This window comes from Etheostoma cragini, chromosome 21 (assembly GCF_013103735.1).
Source record: "Etheostoma cragini isolate CJK2018 chromosome 21, CSU_Ecrag_1.0, whole genome shotgun sequence".
Taxonomy (NCBI): domain Eukaryota; kingdom Metazoa; phylum Chordata; class Actinopteri; order Perciformes; family Percidae; genus Etheostoma; species Etheostoma cragini.
The window spans coordinates 3,281,854-3,299,273 of NC_048427.1; the positions used below are offsets into that span (position 1 = coordinate 3,281,854).

At 39.7% G+C, this 17,420-nt stretch overlaps 2 protein-coding genes across 5 annotated transcripts in view; one reads left to right on the forward strand and one right to left on the reverse strand.

The window, feature by feature from the left end:
• Positions 1-151: 151 nt before the first annotated feature.
• The window catches only part of LOC117936741 (LIM and SH3 domain protein 1-like), a 22,604-nt gene continuing 5,335 nt past the window's right edge, over positions 152-17,420 (forward strand). Inside the window, exons 1-8 of one of the 4 annotated variants that reach the window (XM_034860098.1) lie at positions 152-418; positions 1,808-1,902; positions 2,199-2,283; positions 5,265-5,372; positions 6,658-6,765; positions 7,983-8,052; positions 8,167-8,255; positions 9,768-9,944. In XM_034860098.1, the coding sequence (XP_034715989.1) occupies positions 350-418; positions 1,808-1,902; positions 2,199-2,283; positions 5,265-5,372; positions 6,658-6,765; positions 7,983-8,052; positions 8,167-8,255; positions 9,768-9,941 (798 nt within the window). In that variant the 5' untranslated portion in view covers positions 152-349 and the 3' untranslated portion in view covers positions 9,942-9,944. Of the gene's footprint in view, positions 419-1,807; positions 1,903-2,198; positions 2,284-5,264; positions 5,373-6,657; positions 6,766-7,982; positions 8,053-8,166; positions 8,256-9,767; positions 9,982-17,420 lie in introns of those variants that run through there. The other 3 variants (XM_034860097.1, XM_034860100.1, XM_034860099.1) reach the window with 3 other exon arrangements.
• The window catches only part of LOC117936740 (kelch domain-containing protein 1-like), an 8,643-nt gene continuing 1,982 nt past the window's right edge, over positions 10,760-17,420 (reverse strand). The window contains exons 4-13 of the mRNA XM_034860096.1: positions 16,288-16,400; positions 15,894-15,984; positions 15,692-15,790; positions 15,454-15,528; positions 14,671-14,729; positions 14,454-14,566; positions 13,907-13,979; positions 13,728-13,812; positions 12,801-12,880; positions 10,760-11,120 (exon numbers count right to left, since the gene is read on the reverse strand). Coding sequence (XP_034715987.1) covers positions 10,985-11,120; positions 12,801-12,880; positions 13,728-13,812; positions 13,907-13,979; positions 14,454-14,566; positions 14,671-14,729; positions 15,454-15,528; positions 15,692-15,790; positions 15,894-15,984; positions 16,288-16,400 — 924 coding nt within the window. The 3' untranslated portion in view covers positions 10,760-10,984. The remainder of the gene's footprint in view (positions 11,121-12,800; positions 12,881-13,727; positions 13,813-13,906; positions 13,980-14,453; positions 14,567-14,670; positions 14,730-15,453; positions 15,529-15,691; positions 15,791-15,893; positions 15,985-16,287; positions 16,401-17,420) is intronic.

The window sequence follows — 17,420 nt, forward strand, 5'->3', positions numbered from 1 at the left end:
TATATCCAGTTAGTATCAACATAGAGCCTTTGAGGATTGGTAGACTACTGTCTGTTAACTTACTCAGGCATAACAAGTGAAAACCTCCTATATCCGACGCTTCATGGAGGCACCATGAATGCTTCGTGCTTCACGCTTGACTCCCATGTCCAGTCTGTATTAAGTGACTCCTCCTCGCCTTGATGTCGCGTCTCTATATTAATTGAATGCCTGCAAGAAAAGAAGACGAGAGCACTTTGTGTACCGCTGTCCATCACAGTCTGTACTTAATTTAGGAAATATTGGTTTTTGCCACTTTTTTTTATAAGTAAGTTGTTGTTTTTTTGGTGAGAGGAATCCCTGCGCGATCATGAATCCGCCCTGTGGAAGATGCAATAAGCCAGTTTATCCCACAGAAAAAATTAATTGCCTTGATAAGGTAAGTTTATGCAAATCTAACCCCATTCACTATCCAAATATCACTTTGATATTACAAATTTCACTGATATACCTAGATATTTAGTCTATAATATTTCTGTGTAGGCTAGGATTGTTTATTCATAGGCTACTATATAACTCTTCATCTGAATATCATTGGAGCTCTTTGGTTAAATCAGTTGTATGTTCTGTGCTGCAGACTTCACATGAAAGTGAAATAAAAAATCTACTGACTTTATTTGATTCAGTAATTGAAATCAAAATACATTGCAAGTCGTTAAATTGCTTTTAAAGTATTAAACTGGTCAGTACTAGACAGGCAGAAGTCTTTCTCTCCTATGTGATGTATACTTTGGTTGTTTAGTAAGACTATTTGTTGTATTGACGGCACACATCTAATTTTGACAAATAATGTTGCATTTAATGCCACTTTATCCTCTCTGTGACAACTTTATGAAATTATCTGGCTGATTATGTGGCTAACTACCCATGCATGTTCACAAAAAGTCACTTGGAAATAACATTAGGGAGTGATGAGGAGAGAACCCACATCCGGAAGACAAACATTAGCCAGAAACAAACCGTACAGTGCATAAACAGTGTGTGTGTGTGTGTGTGTGTGTGTGTGTGTGTGTGTGTGTTATCAGTTAATCAAGATGTGAACTACAACAAGTTAACGACAAAAACACTCTGAGTAATAGTAGTAATAACCCATTCAAAGCAACATAATTTGATCAATACAGTGTTTTTGAATTAAATTTAAGATGATGCCTAAACTGCAATGGTCACAGCGTAAACCCTTTTATTGTGGAATTTCATTGAATCAGCCTGTGCACCAACATTGTCTTTTATTGGTCAGAGATGTTAACAGGTAACTGGGGGAGTTGGAGTACCTTAATCTGGCAACTGGCAGTACACAGAATAGTGTTTATAAGCCTCAAACTAAACAACAATCATTCCCATGTAATACTAATTATTTAACGTGACATACTGGGATTTAAGTGGATGTATCTGAATAAAATAACGGCATAGCGTTTGAGAGATAATAATAGTTTAGCCTTCTGCTAACCGTAGACATAGACTTAGCCACCGCTGTGAGCCTTTGGCCACAGTTAGCAGAAGGCTAAATGATCAGCAACATTTTCTCTGCATCTCAGACAAGAGAAAATAATGACCTGTGTTTTATAAAGCCTGAAAACAGAGCCAAGAGGAGGTGCAGCAGTTTGGTTTTCGCTCAGAAGACTCACATTATATTAAGTTGTAAGGTTATTATCGAATCTCTGCCCAGCGATGCTAAAGAAACCTGACTTCTCCACCTTCAAAAAATCAGCAAATTGGAAAAAAGAATTCTAAATAGCTGACACATATCTCTTATTTTGGCCTCCTCTAGTATTGGCACAAAGGTTGTTTCAGCTGCGAGGTATGCAAGATGGCCCTGAGCATGACGACCTACAAAGGCTTTGAGAAGAAGCCTTACTGCAGTATGTGAGTGTTTACACCACACTGATCATCCTGATGCTTACAACGGTTCAAAAAAACCTTCTGTGTGGAAGCCATTCTGAATGAGCTTGTAGTTTGATTTCATCACAAAATCGTGACCACAGCTACAACATGTAGACACAACATGGTATTATTACAAATCTACATTCCATATTGTGTTTGTACCTTTTTAAGGAGAGGTCTAAGTTCACAGAAAAAAAGCCAGAAGCAGTTTAAATTTGCCATTCTTTGGGAGCTTTTGGTCCTTGTTTATTTCTGATGGGATGTTTCTCTTCTTTCAGGCATTACCCAAAAACCTCCTTCACCATAGTGGCCGACACCCCCGAGAATCTGCGTCTCAAACAACAGAGCATGCTCAACAGCCAGGTGAGACGCCTACAGAGCATTTCAATTCAATTCAATTTTATTGATCGTATCAATTCATAACAAGCGTTTTCTCGAGACAATTTACAGATAGAGTAGGTCTAGACCTCACCCTATAATTAACAAGGACCCAACAGTTCTAGTAGTTCCCTCCAGAGCAAGCAACAGTGTGACAGTGGCAAGAAAAAAAACTCCCTTTTAGGAAGAAACCTCGGACAGACCCAGGCTCTTGGTAGGTGGTGTCTGACGGGCCGATCGGGGGTGGAATAAAGAGTGGTAATAACAGTTATAATAAAAGTTAGTGGAATAGTGACTAAATATTTAGTAGTTTGTAGTAGCTCATGGCATAGCAGGGCACTGTGCGGCATTACAAGGCACAGCAGGACATGGCAGGGTGTAGCAGGGCATCGCAGGACGTGTAGCAGGACCACGTGACCAGCTGCAACCGTGATTTTGGAGCCTCCCTGATCCAAGGAAACATGCTGGGGGAAAAGAACTTAAGGACTCTAGGGAATGACTCCCCAGAGTTAGGTTAGTAAAAAGCATTTCTGGGACATGGATTCACACAAATGGAAAGATAAAGGAGAGAGGAGCTCAGTTTGTCAAAGGAAGTCCCCCGGCAGTCTAAAACTAATAGACCAATCACAGATCAGTCCTCTGTGTCTGCTATCACTCCTACTCCGTCAATGCTTTCAATCACCGGCAGAGACACTCGTCCTAATCTCCTTGTCATTACTCGGTATATCTTCCCTTCTTCATCTGTCTCCTTCACTTAGCTCTCATTCTGTCTCACAGCAGGAGACGAGGACACACCACTCAGGACATTTGGATTCCTTTAATCGAGTCAAATGAGCCCTTTGGCAGAATACTAAAATGAGAACACGCAAGCTTGACTTTGATAAAGATCTGAGATTTGACTCAAACAACCTGACCAAAGATCTGAGCTTTATAAGGTGTAAAGGCATAAAGCTCTTCTTCCTTTCAGTTTCAACTGTGGCCTTGGATCCACTCAAGCTCCTTTTCATGCCTTCACTGTTCTTAATCTCTAATCTCATCACACTGTTCAAGCCAGGAAATTAACCTGATCACCGAAAAGGGTTAAGTCCTCCATGTCACGAAATGAAAGAGATTCCTTTACAGTGTGAATCTAACTTCAGCGATTGTCTTGTTACTCAACATTTGGGGGCCAAGCTTGTTTTACCCAGCAAACATTTGGCTACATCTCAAATTGTCAGTTGGTACTTTAAATGCTGCATTTTTCTTGTCTTTCTTAAATTTATCTCACTTGCCAAACTGTGTATAAAACTGAACGACAAAATCTGATTAGTATAGCACTCTTCCATTCCATGTGGAGAATGTGTGACGTGCACCAACAACACCAAGGCAAATTCCTTGCATGTGTTAAAAAACTTACTTGGCACTAAAACCCCATCTGATTCGGATTCTGCACTTGTTGAAATGTCTATGTGCCTAATGGCCCGCTGTTTGCATCGCTATTCTTCTTTTACTTTGAAAAAGAGCTAGGCTAGCTGTTTCCACCGGTTTCAAGTCCTATACCTAAACTAGGTTAATCAGCTCCTGCCTTTCTCCTGGAGACTCTCAACGGATCGCTACCACCTGAAAGGCAAAGGTTTAACTAATCCATTATTGTGCAGCTGCAGCTTGTTATGTAACTCTTTGGTTTCTTTGCAACAAAAAAAATTCATCACCATCATCCTGTTTATTGAAAGTGTAGTTGTCATTGTGCACTACGAAACCCCACACAATATATATATTAGCACGGGTGTTTGCTGGGACCCATAGACAACTCTTCACGGGGGAAACCAGAAGGGCACTCTGAGAGCGCCGGCCTCGGCCTCGGCCATGCCATTGCCATGCCATTAGTTTTCCCGTGGTCCTGCTGACAGACAAATGGCGTTTTTCCATTAATGGTACCTGCTCGACTCGCCTTGCCTCGGCTCGACGCGACTCAGCCGCGGTCCCATTCTCCTTTCATAATTGCAAGTTTAATTTTGGGTTAAAAGCCTTTTAAACTATCAGGTATTATGCTACATGATTTTTATGATAACATCAAGAACTAATATACACCAGAAGTTTCCTGTTTCTGTCTCTTTTTCTCTCTCTCTCTCTCTCTCTCACTCTCTCTTTCTTTGCTCTAAGTCGTCTCGTCCAAACCAGTTCATTGTTTATAACCATAAAAGTCTCTGCAGTCAAGCTCTCTTACCGAGGAAGCATATTCCTCATAGCAAGAACATGACTCACTGTGTGTGTGTGTGTGTGTGCGCGCGCGCAATGTGTGTGTATCTCTGATTTACTTTCAAGTAAACATTTTGGCTTTGTTGAATTTTGCAACTGGGCCTAAAGTTACAAGGAATATTGACCAAAAGCTGTTTAACCCTCCTGTTGTCCTCGGGTCAAATTTGACCCCTTTTAAAAATGTTTATATCAAAAACATGGCATTCTTTTTAACCAAATTACTACAAAAAGGATGGATTCCATGCAATGTTCTTCGCAAATACAAATACAATTGATCACTTTCACTGAATTTTGGCTGAAAATTCACATGGTTTCAAATCAGTATTCTGACCAAACTCATCCGTTCAAAATACTGATCTGATCTTAACTGTTAGTCAAAATAATTCATATTTTTGCTTTAATTATTATGGTATAATTCTATACAAATGAGGGTTATTGACCATGGATTCAAAAAAGTAGTGTAAAACAAGTGGTAGTAAGTAAAAAAAAAAGGGGAAAGTGTTCATCTTTTTGACCCGGGAGAAGAAAACACAAGGGTTAAAGGACAGCAAGTGTGTGTTTGTTTATTTGTGAATCACATTTAGTAAAAGTGTGCGTTCTCCCTTTAGAATATTTAATCTACTTTTTGTCATTTTGGAAAATATCCACTTTTTGGGCTGAGAAGTAGACACCACTGGGATCAAGTCAAAGGCTGAGTGACTTAAATCCTGATGAATCACAATTTACAGGCGCTCTATAAGGAGGACTTTGAAAAGAACAAGGGGAAAGGTTTCAGCGTGGTGGTCGACACTCCGGAGATGCAGAGAGTGAAGAAGACGCAAGACCAGATCAGTCACGTATGTCTGGTTGGCCTCAAAAACCGCAGAGCATCGAATAATCAAAAAGCTCTAAATAACCATGCATCTCTGTAGTCATAACACTTCGTCAAAGTTTTAGATGTCACTTTCCAACCTCTAACTTTGTATGTGTTTAAGTGTGTGTCTGCATGCACTTTTATAAAAATATGTCCCTTAATTAATGTAAACTTGCTTGTTAAATCTTTTTTTTAATTTTTTTTAATCAAATGCTGCATTCAGGTTATGTTGAATATATTGTTGCTGCCAATGTGTCTATTACCAGCCCAGTCTCATGGCATTTTGTGAAATTCTCACTTTATTTGATCTATAGTATCGTGTACAGATCATGTTAATGTCCTTATTTTTGTGTGTTGATTACAAATTTGAAAGTGATGTATTTCAATGGGAAGCCTATTTTGTGATCTCAGAACGATTACGGTAGCGGGTAAAATTGAAAATCCAAAAATCCGCGCAGGGAGGTTGGTCGAGTCAAACAACACAGGACTTTTGTTCAGTTCCTTTCTGCGTTATTGTGTACCGGTACGAGTTGTTGTCACTGTCTCCTGTGTGGCGTTTGATTTCGTCGCCCAGAGCAGCCCCGTGTCATGGCAGTTCGTGAAATGGTTACGTTTGAAAATTGTGACATGTACACGTCATAATAAATCAAAATTACGTGGACATTTCACAAACTGGCGTGAGACCAGGTTGCCATTACTTAATATTCTGTAACAGCGAGATGGCATTAAACTAAAGACACACCATGAATGCAGCTTATAACTCTCTGTGAAGGATACAATTATGCATGAATTCTAAATGTAACATTAATATATAATTTGATAAAAATGTTTCACTGCAGTTGTGTGTTTAACCTAAACTTGTCAGCAATCTTTGCTTTCTTGTTGAGAGTGAGATGGGAAGTTGACACCACTCTCAGGTTTGTCTGCTCAATGTAAAGCTACAGGTTAACCTAGCAGCCGGGGGGCCTAGCTTAGCATTAAGACTGGAAATGGTAAAAAATTGATATCCCTAAAAAGACATGATCTTAAGAAGAGCTTTAAGGCAGATTGTATAACTTTAGGACAGAGCCAGGCTGGCTGTTTCCTTCTGTTTCCAGTCTTTATGCTAAGCTAGGCTAACCAGCTGCTGTTTGAAGCTCCATATATGTAGCGGACATGAAAAAAGGATTCATCTTCTCATACAACTCTCGGCAAGAAAGCAAATAAATGTATGTCCCATAAATATTGAACTATTCCTCTAAAATAAGATTGGTTTATTCAAATGGCAGGCTCTTTACAAGGAGGACTTTGAGAAGAACAAGGGGAAAGGTTTCAGCGTGGTGGTCGACACTCCGGAGATGCAGAGAGTGAAGAAGACGCAAGACCAGATCAGCAACGTAAGTAACTCTTAACAGCTCGGTTCAAACCAATCACAAAACAACACATTTTCTCTCCTCTAATCTTGTCATGCAGATTCAACTCACATATCTTTTTGTACATCAACCTTGTACATCACATCATACCAGAACTCAGAGAACAAATCTTTAATTTCACTTCACAGTTAGTTTTTTTTTTTTTTTAACGTTTTTTACATAGGGGACAAAAAACAAGCAGTATGTGTCATCAAGTCGAGCCAATTCCCCTGAGATAGGACAGGAAAAGATCCCAGTCCAATAACATGTTGGTAGATTTGTGGACTGGTGCTTTACAAGCTGAGACAGGAGCAGAGAGGAATAGAGTGGGGAACAGCTCAGATCCTGCAGAGACGCATTTCAGACATTTCTCCTGGTCCACCGAGGACCAGCTGCCCTATATGGTCAAAGACTCTCAGCTGTGGACACAATGTGAACGTCTGCTGCGCGCGCGCGCGCACACACACACACACACACACACACACACACACTTTCTCTTTTTTGTCTCTTGAGAGCTCTGGTTGCAGAAAGGAATGAAGGGTGATAAGCTGCATGTGAAAAAGGCAAAAGCTGCTAACTTCCTTTTCCCCTGGGAGCTTCCTTCTTTTTTCTTTTTCTTTCTTTCTGTCCTTTCCTCCCTTATTTCTCCCTCTCTCCAACCCTCTCCAACCCTATTCTTTCTTACTTTCTTTCTCTCTCTCAGAAGCTTTTTACATCATCCTCTATGTGTTTGCTCCTCCTGAGGTCTGTTGGAGACACAGCAAGCTGATTTTTCTTCTAAAAATCTAAAAATATCAGTAGTAACTCAGAGGAGAAATAAAATAGCAACAAAAACAAAAACAATCTGGAAAGGACTTCTCATCAAAACTCTGCATAGAAGGTCAAAGTGTCCAAGAAGTAAATAAAGTGAATTTTCAAACTTTTTCATATTGAATGATTAAAACATTTTGCTGTAGATATTTAACATTACTCGTTAAAAAAAAAAATATTTGTAAATTTTATCTTCTTGTTTCTGTAAAGTTTGAGGAAGTAAAATGCACCGAATCAGACAGACACAGAGGCTTAAAGTATGTTTCTTCTCTACTAAAACGGTTGCCTTCATATCATTAACCCCCCTCATCATGTCTCAGCACCTCCTAAAATAGTGAGGCTGTCAGTCAGATTGTGGTTTAACATGCACGTGTGGCTGCTTGCGTGTGCAGATAAAGTACCACGAAGATTTTGAGAAGAGCAGGATTCGAAGTGACGCACCTCCTCCTGAGAACAGACAAGGTAAGAAACACCCTTACACTTTTTGAGTCACACTCCTCTAAATAACTGTATTTAACAGTATATTTTTGTATTGTGTTTGTGTGTGTGTGTGTGTGTGTGTGTGTGTGTGTGTAGACCATGAAGAACAACCATCCAACCCTGAGAGATTCAGTCAGCCGGTCGGACAGATGTGTCCTGCTGCTGTAGCACCACCTGGTGGAGGGGTAGGATTAATACATTAACATACACTATGGGGCCAAAAGTATCTGGACACTTCAACATCCATATACTGTAGTATGCGCGTTGCAACAGAAGATCTGACAAACGTTTATCACTCACAGAAGGCTCCTCTATAATGTATGAAGTCGTAAGAAACCCAAATGGTGGAAAGTATTGAAAAATACTGAAATCGGTATCAGCCCATGTTAACCCTCGTATTATCTCCCCGCCGACCTGCAAATTTTAGTTTTTCTGAGTCAAAATTTCAAATAAAAAACCTTTTATCAACGTTTTGGTTGTCCTTTCTGACACTTGTGTGTCTCCCCGATGTTTTTGTCACTTTAAGACTTTTTCTGAGCCTTTTGAAAAAGTTGTCAAACTTTTGAAATGTTTGTGTTTTTTCCCCCAAACTTTCAAAGCTTTTAACATTTGTCACTTTGTTTGGTATTTTTTTCACGTTAAAAAAAACAACATTTTTAACATTTTAGTCAACTTTTGACATTTTTCTACATTAGTCGCACACAAGTTTTTTTATCATATTTTTTTTTTCTCCAAATGCAAAAAATGTACATAAAACACCCAAATTCAATTGAAGTAGTAAACTGATTGTTTATTAAACTTGTGAGGAACATTGTAGGAAACCATCCACGTTACTTTTTTGGACAGAAAGAAACCCAAATTTCTGATATAGAAACTTGTTGAAAAAGTGGTCAAATTAGACCCGAAGACAACGAGCGAGACTACAAGGGAGGTGAAGAAAAGATTTTGACTAACAGATATCTCCATGAAGCATTACTTACTTTAAGACAATATGTTTTGTACTACAAGTTTTAAGAACTTTTGTTTAATTAGGCAATTTAGGCATTGTCTAAATAAATATGTGCTACTTTGCATAAATAATGTAATTTTTCAACTTGCATTGAGAATAATGTAAATTAAAATCTTTGAATTACTTTTAGCGCAATTAGACAATGCCTCTGTGTAGCCTCATTTACATAAATAAACATAAAAATGAAGACAATTTGTAATGCAATGTCGGTAATCAACTTTGGAAGTTTCATGGCGATATGTTCTACTTCATTTCACCTGGTGTCTCCCCTTAGCATGGGCTGCAAGGAAAAATTGATGCATTTTTCAATACTTTCCACCATTTGGATTTCTAAGGACTTTTTCTGCAGTTCGTACTAAGGAGCCTCAAGCTATCAAAACCGCCACAACAGGACACAGAAGTTCAAAAGTACAAGACGAGGATGTCCTCTTACTTTGACATTGGCATGCATTTGTGCGTGGTACCTTAAATTGTAATATAAATGTTTTTCAGACTTAATTCGTTTACATGTTCTTCATTTGTGGTGTAATAATAGTTTAGCTTTTTAGTCATGTTCTTCCTGCACTTGTCGCATGAGTGTGTAAGCCTCACTCAGTTGGGAAATTCAAATCCATCGGTTTGGACTCTTTGTTGAATGCCAGTGTCTGTTTATTCATTTCCTGTGTGTGTGTTTGATTCAACTCCACAGAAACGTTACCAGGCTGTGTACAGCTACGTGGCAGCGGAGCCAGATGAAGTTTCTCTGCAGGAAGGCGACCTGCTCTTAGACGTGGAGCCGATAGATGAAGGGTGGATGTTCGGATGCAACCAGCGCACGGGGCATCGGGGCATGCTCCCTGCTAACTACGTCCGGCCCGTGTGAAACAAGATGGTCCTCCTCCAGCACGAGATGCCCTGGGACTGTCAACAATCAAGACTCTTTAAAATCAGCTTTTACAAATGAAAAAAACAAAATATATTCCCTCTAACGGTTTGGCTTTGCCCCCCCCCCCGGTTACGATTTTGAACTAAAGTAGAGAGGTAGTGGTGTGGTCATAGGTTCTTGAAAAATTAGATTAGTCAGAGTGAGATTTCACTTAAGGGAAGAGAAGTGTCTGTAACAGAAACACAATAGTAAAGCAGAGAGAATACATTTACACAAAAAAGAAATTTTAAACCTATAGCTTTTTACGATATTTCTCAGGAAGTACACGTCCAAGTAAAGCGCATTCCTTACAGAAACAGAGGCAGTCAAGTGAGTTATGTCCTGCAGTTAAATGACCAAAAAAGGTTAATGAGTTACTAAAACTTGATTATTCAGAAAGTAAATCATTTAGGCCGATTTGATTAAAAGTTGAATATTTAACCATTTGTGTATGATGACTGAAGATCATTCATTTTATGCCCAATGATTACCAAATTGTTCATTTAGGAAAATGTAGTGCAGTGGAAGGAATACTGATCTTTTATTTTTGGGAAAAGCAGCAATACTCATGTAGAAGTTGTGTATTTAGTTTTACTTAAGATGTGAATCTGCACAACGACCATAAACGTAGAGTAAAAACTACAATATTTGCAGCTGAAGTGTGATGGAGTCAAAGTTTTAAAAAAATGGAAACACTTAAACGACAGGACAAGTACCTCAGAAATACAGTCCTTGTAGTAGTAAATGTAACATTTCCAATAACCACTAAAGTTCTATACAAAATATATCTTTATTCAAATAACAGATTGCACATCAAATCTCTACAAGTAAAATTTACCAAATCTAAATAGTTATAAAAAAAAAAAGTACAAAATACACTTAAGTTAAAACAATGAAACTTTTTTTAAATCATTAGAACACAAAAATTGACAATAGGCCTACTCAACAAAACTAAGTTCTGTAATAATCGACTGGCTCAGATTCTATTAAACCAGTCCTCGTCAGGCTGTAAGAACAGGCGTCATAGCAGAGAAAAAAGCCACTCGCTTGTTGATTTTGTGATGGATCTTTGATGGAAGCCAGTCCAGATACTTCCCAAACAACTTGGGGTTTCTTCCTATGAAGTCTTCACACAATCTAGAGAAGAAAGAAAAACAGCCGTTCTAAAACTGTTCTAGTGTGTACAGTCTGTAGCCGGTCTCCGACAAAACATACAGTTGGATAAGTAAGACAACCAGTTGCACTACTTATCCAACAGGCTATTCATACGTTTATGGCCCTACAGTTGGTTGCAAAGTTCGCGATTGCCCCAGTGTCACAGGAAATTCTGCCGGATCCATGTATTTTGCCAATTTCCGTTTATTTCCGCTTTTTTTGGAATTCTAAACTCTGGATTTATGAGGATACTGTTAACCGCTCCTCAGATCTCTGCAGGGTAAATTGAAACAACTAGCTAGACTGAGTTCCCTCTCACTCAGCGTCTTTTACAGTGGCTCCGTCCGGCCCCAAGCACCGCCCAAGACTATTGCGATTGGTTCAAAGAAATGCCAGTATACCAGAGCATGTGTTTTCCCCATGGCAGAATGCTTTGTGGACTCACCAGACCCTCCTCCGCATCGCAGCGTGTGGATGGTTTGGCAAAGGTTGGTATTACAATTTATGTAACCCTATGACACAATTTGTCAACGTATTTTGAGTAAGTTTTCCCCCGAACACCCATAAATCTACCTCACCTAGTTTCTAACATTTCCCAGACTGCCATTTTTTAGGATTCATCCCTCTGTCAATCCCAAATGTATGGACCAAATTTAATGGCAAGTCATGTAATAGTGGAGATATTTCACTTTCAACCATCAGTGGGCTGATAACCAGCATTGCCACAATAACATGGTCCCGTTGGCTGCAAGAAGCTCATTTTAAAAGGGGATTTAGAGCTGGCAATGTCAGTTGGTTCACCACTTTGTTGCAGACTAAACATTTGATATATTGTGATTCAGTTTCAGACATACATTCATGTTGCCCAGAGGATGAATCCCGACTTTGGTGATCCTCTGACTTTAACTGTAGAGCCACAATGAGGTTGAAATTGAGAGTTACGGGATGATTACCATGACATTAAATGCAGTCATGTTCCCAGCAGGATGAACTCCATTACATTTTCCCCTTTCACCAAGCGCCATCATTACCAGGCCGTGTACAGCTACCGTCTGTGGCAGCAAAGGCAGATGAAGTTTCTCTGCAGTAATGAATGGAATGCAATGCAGTCCTCCCGCACCCCAAGTCATGTTCCTAGCAAGATGAAGTCTAATACCTTTCCCCAAGCGTCATTTCTTTCAAATAATATTGACTTATAACTTGACCATACCCTGAGCATTTGAGAACAAAAATTATACAAAACATTTCCATTGGTGACCGAAAATCATCACAAAGTGTTCCAGGGATTAAATGACCACAATACCACACCTTGACAATTTAATCTCAAGTGGGTCATTAAAGTCCATGTCACATAATCAGGCCACAGACACCGCCCAAGCATACCTAATATGGTAAAGCTCATTAGCATAACACTATGTTCTCCTGCATCACACACACACACACACACGTCCCACAGGGCAAGTGTATAAATAGCATTTGGAGAAAAAAAAAAATCTGGACTTTGTTAAAACTGCTTAATCATGCGTGAACAGAGGAAGTGCAGACTGGCACGCTCTATGCACACAAAGTGCGGCGAGAGACACCAACAGAAAGTAAGCAATGCGACATGACACACGTAACAAAATATGAATTCAAAAGCAGATACGTGGAGTTTTAACATACCTGAAGAGGGCGTACGGCTCAGTCTGAAAAATTAACACATCTCTGCAGTGATTATCTGAAGGAGCCACCAGAACAGCCACCTGATAAAAGATGTTTGACAATAAATCACATGAGCCTGGCTGACAGATGAAATATGGGTATTATTTTTCCTTCTCTCAAATATTCAGCCTAAAAATAAACTAAAGGTTGGTGATGTAAGGTCAGTGGCCCAGACTGAAAACATCTCTACAGCTACTGGATGGATTGGCATAAAGTTTCTCCAGGTGTGCATAGTTTTCACAGGATGAACTCCTATGATTTGTGCAATTCCTTAACTTTTCCTCAGGCTGTCACATAAAATTCTTAATTCATTCTTAATGATAAAATACCTGCAACCTTCCATTAAACCTCACCTTTGTATTACGTGCCAATAATATTAGCATGTTACCGGGCAAATCTGAGATTTTTAACATTGTAAACATAACTTCTAAAGCTGTAAACTGGTATTTCTTAACCTTTCCTCAACAGATTTCAGTGTTTTACAAATGTGGCAATATTTTCTATGATTCAGTTGTCAAACTGAAACATTTCAGTAATTTAGCCCTGGTCTGCCCTTAAAGAAAATAAAGACAGACCTTTAACATGTGAACCATTACCACAATGTGTGTGCACTTCAAACTTTGAGTCCTTACATCCCTTAAGCTTTCTTTATGAAACACATGATCGGCGCTATAATTGGTTCACATGACGAATAACATAACAGAAGGAATTCAGGGTTTAAAAGCCAAGTGTTCGCTGATAAAAATCCTAACAGAAACATTTGATTTGCCAAGAACTTGTTGTGGACCTAACAAAGCTTTCAGTTTGGGGGAACTTTTTTTTTATTTCTATTATTGTCTGATGAAAGTTGTAAATGTATAAAAAAAAAAGTTTTCTAAAATCACATACCGAGTCCATGACAATGACCATGTTGCTGCTTCCCCCGAACACAACGACATTGTTGTCATTTCCCAGGCACGCTGTGTGACACACTCTGAGGAAGACGCACATTTGGGTGAATACATTTTTAAAACACGAGCCATACCCTACATTAAAAATAAAGAATAACAAATACTAGTGTTAATTACCTGGGCTTGTCCTGGTGTGGGTGAGTTCTCTTGTTCCACTCTCTTTTTTGTGTGTTAAACTGCCAGGCATCATCTAGCAGAGATAGATTGTTGATAAAAAAAAAGTCAGACCACAGAGAGCTTCATTTCAGGAAAGCACACCACTGCAGCAGCAATGTTATTTGTTTTAGTGTTTCCTGATAATCAAAATGTTCTTCCACAATTTATAAAGAAATAAAGTCCTTCAACGTTTGGCACATTTTTCCAAGACAGACAGTTGAAGGATTAAGATAAGATGCAGATAAAATGTTTGATTCTTCTAGGGCAAAAGCCTTTGTGGTTAATATTTCTTTTTGGAAAGTTAACCACAAAGACCCAAAACCCGAGCATGCTTCATTTTGTGGTGGTTTGTTTTATCCATTTATTTGTAGATTTGTCTCTGTGGTGGTTTTGCAGATCTGTGTGGTCGTTTTTCATCTTGTTTAACCATTTTCCATCCATGGGGCAGAGAGGCCTTTGAGCATGCAGAGCTAATTACAGATTTATTAATTCTGTGACCAGCACTTACTGAGAGTGTTTCCGTATGTGCCTAGACCTCCGTATATGAAGAGCGTGTGATCGGACGTGGGCGTCATGGTAAACATGGAGCGCCCTAGTGGTGCACAGGATGCTGGGATGTCACTGGTGGAAAGTAGGAGAAAGCAACAGAGGTCAGTACATCATTGGCAAGAAGATGCCCTCTATAATAAGGTTATAGAATCAGTTAAAGAGTTTAGAAGTTTTACAATTTGGTCCACATCCATGTTTCCAGATCTAAGCAGAACATGTCCAACTCTGCAGTTTCCTGCAAAAAGAAGAAAGAAAAAAAAGGAGAGAAATAGTTTAAGTAGAGTCAAGTCCTGACAGTGTTAGGACAAATCCGGCACAAAATGAACCTAAGGGTTAAAAACAGGTGTACAGAGTCGGTGTTCTCTGGGATAGGTTATCATGCTTATGGAATGTGACTAGTTTTAGTGCATAGTGCCAATTAGCTTATACTGCTAGCTAGTTGCCTGGGCACAAGAAAAAAAAAAAAAAAAAAACTACTATTTCTAGACCACTAAAAAAAGACTCAAAAAGCACCACACTTTGTAGCATAATGACGGTATCTACGTGTACATTGAAGCATCGAGAACTTTACAAGTGTACAGAATTTATTAAAAAAGTTTTTAAATTTTTTTTTTTTTAAAGTACAGGCGGGCGCCATCTTCGTAAAACTGTAACAACCAGACAATCGCCGTGCAACCAGTAACCTAGCTCAGCAACTAGGTTTTTATTTTTACACAGGATTTGTCCTGTAACTCATTACAACACTGAGTGTGCACGGTCAAAATGCTGCTGCCTATTGACATGGTCAGAAGCGTCCCAGCCGTCAGTATGCAGACAAACATTCACAGAACAGCCAGTCATGTAATCAAAACCATTTCTTCATAGATTTTGTAAGTGTCCACATATTTGGGGCTATAGGCCATATGCGGTTTTAAATTATTGTGTATACAAGCTTCCTTAGCAATGTCAAGCCAACTCACCGTGCCACCAGAGATGTAACCTTTGTTCCTCAGAAGGGCGCTGGCATGGCAGCCTCTAGGGCCAGGAGCGGGACCCTGGACATGGGGAGAGAAAAAAAACATGCATACAGTAAGTTTATAAGAAAATTGTGTCCAAAAGTAAAAACACACAAGAGCATTTGGTACAGAATTGTGTGCCGTCATACATTTTAAGCCTTGTATTAACCAACCTTTAGACATGAAATCATGTTTCACTCACCCGTGTCTCTGGCATGCTCCACGTAGCTGTCTCTATGTCAAAAACATTGACTTCATTGTTCCAGCCCCAGCACCTAAATAACGTGTTTCCAATTATGGTCTAAAAAAAGAAAAGATTGTAATATTATCTTGGGAACCAAACATGCAAATCCGTCAGGAATAACAATCGCAATGTTTGGTTCACAACATTGGAGCTCATTTACCCAGGACATCTCTGCCATGATGAAACTTGACGTTGATGCGTTTCGTACCTCCCCTATAGTCTTACATCCATAGCCACCAAAGTAGATTAATCTGCATCAAGAAAAAGATATTAATGCACTTCACAAAGCTAATGTATAAATATTTGATGACATCACTCATCCTTAAACATTTCCTTTACCAGCCCTTCCAAATATCCCTCCTTTTGGAGGCTACAGAAGCTACATTTGTTTTCCTGCAGAGCTGGGATTTGAAATGTACAGAAAGTGTGAAAATCTCCCCCCCCCCCCCCCCCCCCCCCCCCGATGTTGAAGATGTCAACTGCTGCTAGAAAGCTCAGCTGTCTATTATTATAGAGTTGTTTATGTAGTGCAATGTCCTCCAGACAGGACTGACCTGTCTCGGTGAACCCAGCAGGAGTGTTTGTTACGCGGTGAGGGTGTCGTTCCCTTAGCGTCTGTCACTTTCTTCCACGAGTAGTTCTGTTCTCTAAGGTCAACACTGAACATCTAAAGAAGGGAGAGTGGAGTTCAATTCAAATACAAAACCTGCATCACTGTAGAGGATCTGAAACACTAAAAAAAAAAAAGTTAAGATTTCCACATTTCCCTAGTGTAAAAAGCAGACAATTACACAAAGCTTGATCCGACGCCATCTTTGTTTCAATAGCTTCTTTAAAAGCATTGATAAAATGCCTTTGCTCAGTTCAGAAAGCCATCGGACCAGATGATCAAGCTGGATAATGAGGACAGTCAGGTATGAGCTTGGCAAAACTGCACTTTAAAGTACACACCCTGCTCGACATGATCTACAAGACAGACTTCATATCTGACATTCAAAATATGTTTTAAGGAATGTAGGCCAAGTCAAGCTCTCCTCTATGGAGAAGTTGGTCATTGAGAAGTTGGATTTAAAGCTTTTAAACACGGGAATAACTGCAACATTTTCAGACAGTTGGTCGTGGAAGGTGCTCATGGTACTGCGCGTGAAAAGTGATGTAAATGACATCTGCACACCCATAATCCTTTGAGATCTTCAGAGAGGCATTTCGGTGCATTTCCCATCACGCCGGGGGTCTTGCAGCCTGGCTCTAAAAACTGGTGCCGTCTCAATCTCGTAAGGTTATCGCTGCCCACGTGCGCTTGTGACGTCAGAGCAAGTCAAGATCAAGTCGGTCACAAATTCAACCAGAACGCATTGGGAGGCGACCGCCAGTGATCGGTCCTGCACAGAGCTGGCTCATCTCGAACGAGCCCTTGGTGAAGACCCCCTAAACTGATACAAATTAGACCATGGACCCCTGTTGGATAACATTTCATTCCAGGGGTCCCCATCTGCTAAGAGTTTTGCTTTTAGGTGTTTAACCACAAGGACCTTTACAAAACAGATGAGCAAAATAGTCACATTCTCTTTTTGCCCCCCCCCCCCCTTTGTGTCCACTGAAGGAAACCCTACACCCTTGCTCAGTGTAATAATGAATAGAGGAGCCAGCTCCTTTTACAAACAAGGCCCCAGGCTTGTGGTAGTCC